The sequence below is a fragment of the Gracilinanus agilis genome, unplaced genomic scaffold (assembly GCF_016433145.1).
Source record: "Gracilinanus agilis isolate LMUSP501 unplaced genomic scaffold, AgileGrace unplaced_scaffold54903, whole genome shotgun sequence".
NCBI classification, from domain to species: Eukaryota; Metazoa; Chordata; class Mammalia; order Didelphimorphia; family Didelphidae; genus Gracilinanus; species Gracilinanus agilis.
The window spans coordinates 1-3,467 of NW_025390136.1; the positions used below are offsets into that span (position 1 = coordinate 1).

At 38.0% G+C, this 3,467-nt stretch overlaps 1 protein-coding gene across 1 annotated transcript; it reads left to right on the forward strand.

Moving 5' to 3' along the window:
• Nucleotides 1-2,929: 2,929 nt before the first annotated feature.
• On the forward strand, nucleotides 2,930-3,463 carry LOC123255975 (olfactory receptor 9G4-like; the record flags this gene model as incomplete). Its single annotated transcript, XM_044684681.1, has 1 exon — nucleotides 2,930-3,463. A coding segment is annotated over one exon (534 nt), but the record flags the coding sequence as incomplete, so codon positions are not given.
• Between the last annotated feature and the right edge of the window lie 4 nt (nucleotides 3,464-3,467).

A 3,467-nucleotide genomic window follows, 5' to 3' on the forward strand; every position in this document is an offset into this window, starting at 1 on the left:
TTAGAGATGATATTATCTTATTTTTTACTATATAGATGAAGAAACTATGCATCACAGCCTTTGGGAAGGAGCTTCTCCTAGTAGTAAATAGCAGAACCTGGATTCTTATCATATTAAAATGATCTTTGACAGAAATGAATTTCAAAGCAGCCCCTCGTTTTACAGTTAAGAAATGATTCCTAAAGACATTAAATAATATATTCAAGCTCACATTGGTTGTGGCAGACAGCATTTGAACCTACATCTCATCCCTCCAAATAAAGTGCTCTTTTTTATCACAACAGACTCTCTTTAACAATGATTTATTATTCTTGTATGAAGCAATGATGACAACTAACATTTTTACGTTTCTTCCTCTTTAAATAATCTTCCTGAGTTGAAACTGATTTCATATATGTACTAGCTGTGTGAACCTGGACAAGTTACTTAAATATGTTGCCTCAGTTTTCTTATCTGTAAAATGAGATGGAGAAGGAAATGAAAAACCAATCCAGTGTATTTCCCAAGCAAACCACAAATAGAATCACAAAGAATATAATATGACATAAAAATGACTTAATAAAAATAACAAAAGATGATACTACTCCCATTTTACAGAAAACACAATCAAGGTTAGCAGAAGTAAAATGATTAGTATCAAAATTGAACTAGGGAAATTTTAATCTAGGCTTGTTTTGGCTTCAGGTCTAATGTCATTTCCATGACATGTTTTTTCCTCTTTAGATTTAGGACCTGTCTGGCCTGAAAGGTTTCAAAAAGAAATTTACCACCACGTTTTTTTTTTCTTAGAGTAGTGCTGTTATGAGGTACAACCAGATGTTGTGGGGTACAATGATGAACCCCTGGGTTCGGGAAGGATACCTTTTGCAAGAATAAGACTGCAAATTTAGCTTAAAAGTAAAAAGAGAAATTTATTAATTTGGATATTATTAATTTGGATATAATGTTGAGAATGGCCAGGAGAATAGCAAGGTGGGATGGCAATGTGGAATAGCATGGTGGAATAGCTAGATGGGGAACTGTCCCTTGAGGGATGAGGGGCAGCATGGATGGAAAAGCTATCTCCCTCAGTTATGGCATGAGTGGAACAACCCTAGGGGTTGCTCCCAGAATGCTTCAGTTCAGGGTTTTTTAAATATTCTTTACAACAGTGGAACTGTGACTCTAGTATGGCAACCACTCAAGCATTTGGTGGGGTGTTCAGGCATCTGACTGTGTCTGCCTGAAGACATAGGGGGTGACCCTCATAGTTCAGAAGATAGATAGATGTCTGAGGTACAACTTGATGATATCAACTTATAGCCTGAAGGTGTATCTCCATATCCATTTCAAATTAAAGGACAATTGCTTTACTTGCTAATACTGTCCCAGACACCACCATTCTTTTAGTCAGTTTCAAAGCATTGGTTGGTGTGATCCTTAACTCTTCACTAATACTCATTCCATGTATCCAATCAAATACCAAATAAAAGTGCTACTGGGGGCAGCTAGGTGACTCAGTGGACTGAGAGCCAGGTTAGAGATTAGAGGTCTTGAGTTCAAGTCTGGACTTTGATATTGCCTAGTTGTGTGACCCTGGGCAAGTCATTTAACTCCCATTGCCTAGCCCTAATCACTTGGAACCAACAAATTGTACTGATTCTTAGAAAGTAAGGATTTTTTAAAATATGACATTTCTTTTCTCTACCCCAAACCTACTGTACTTCTGTACTTCAAGTCCTTAGCACCTTTTACATGGGCTACCACAATATGTCCCTGATTGATTGTCCTGTCTCAGGTCTATCAATCTGTGCCCCCTGAAATCCATCTTGTACATTGCTGTCAAAGTGATTGTCCCAAAGAATAGATCTGATAATGTCAGTACTCTGCTCTACAAAAGGTAACAATTTCCTATTACTTCTAGGATCTAATATACAATATTGTATATAGAATTTGAAATTCTTCACAATCTAGCTTCATCTTATCTTTCCAGTCCTTTAATACACTGATCTCCCATAATTTAAGGTCAAGCCATATTGATCTATTTGGTATTCCTCTTAAATGATGTTCTGTCTTCCAACTTTATGTTTTTGCACTCTCCCTTCCCCATGGCTGCAAATTTCCATCTTAACTTCCAGCTCTACGAAAAGAAAAAAAAAGCTCCCTTTTCAACTGAGTTCAAATAATCCCTCCTGTACTGAGCCTTGCTAAGCCCTTCACTTACAAGGGCCTTTTTTTTCTAAGGCTATTTTCCATCTGTTTTGCATTAGAAATGAAGTAATATTTAAGGGCCTTTCCATATTTTCAGTCATAATCCCAAGATCTAGAAAATGAGAAAGCTTAAGTTGATGATCTCCAAGCTCCCACACCCACTCTGACAATCTGAGTTGTACTTTCTAATTCAGACATTCCATATTCTAAGGTGCCACCGAGACTTTAAATTCTCTGTTCTATGCTCTTCAGTGTCTTACATTTTAGGATGTCCAGCTTCCTCCTCTGTGAAATGAAGGGAAAAGCCTAGTTAGGATTTATATATTGCATTAAGTTTTACAAAAGATTTTGCATATAGTATGCCATTTGAACCACACAACAGTTCTAGGAGGTGAGTGCTATTATAATACCCTTTTTTACAGATGAGAAACATATGGGATATAGGCACTGTAAGTGTGGTACCCAGGGTCCCACAAATGATAAACAGATGAAGCAGAATTCGAATTCAGGTCTTCTCGGCTGCAAGTCTAAAACTCTATCCTCTGTGCTTCCATGTACCCCACAGAGGTTACTCCAAATCTAAATCCTAGAAACTAACAAATTCTGTATCTCTCTTTGTTGTTTCTTTGATTCAATCAGGTTGCAACCACTATGTCTGTTGATGTGGGGAATCGAACCACCTTGAATGAGTTCATCTTAGTTGGCTTNTCTCTCTTTGTTGTTTCTTTGATTCAATCAGGTTGCAACCACTATGTCTGTGGATGTGGGGAATCGAACCACCTTGAATGAGTTCATCTTAGTTGGCTTCTCTGCTGACCCCCAAATGCAAGTGGTCTTCTTTGTAGTTTTTTTGTCCCTTTATTTGGTAACGTTGGCTGGAAATATGACTCTTGTTGTCTTAATTAAAAATGACTCCCGTTTGCATACTCCCATGTATTTTTTCATTGGGAATCTGTCATTCTTAGACTTCTGGTATACATCTGTGTATATTCCCAAAATTCTGGCTACCTGTATATCAGAAGATAAGCGGATATCCTTAGCAGGCTGTGGTGCTCAATTTTTCTTTTCTGCTGTTGTGGCCTATACTGAGTGTTATCTTCTTGCTGCTATGTCCTATGACCGTTATGTAGCAATCTGTAACCCCCTTCTTTATTCAGCTGCCATGTCCAAGTCTCTCTGCGTTGGGTTGGTTGCTGGGTCCTATATAGGTGGCTTCATGAATGCCATCGCCCACACTGCTAACACATTTCGCCTGAAATTTTGTGGGAAAAACATCA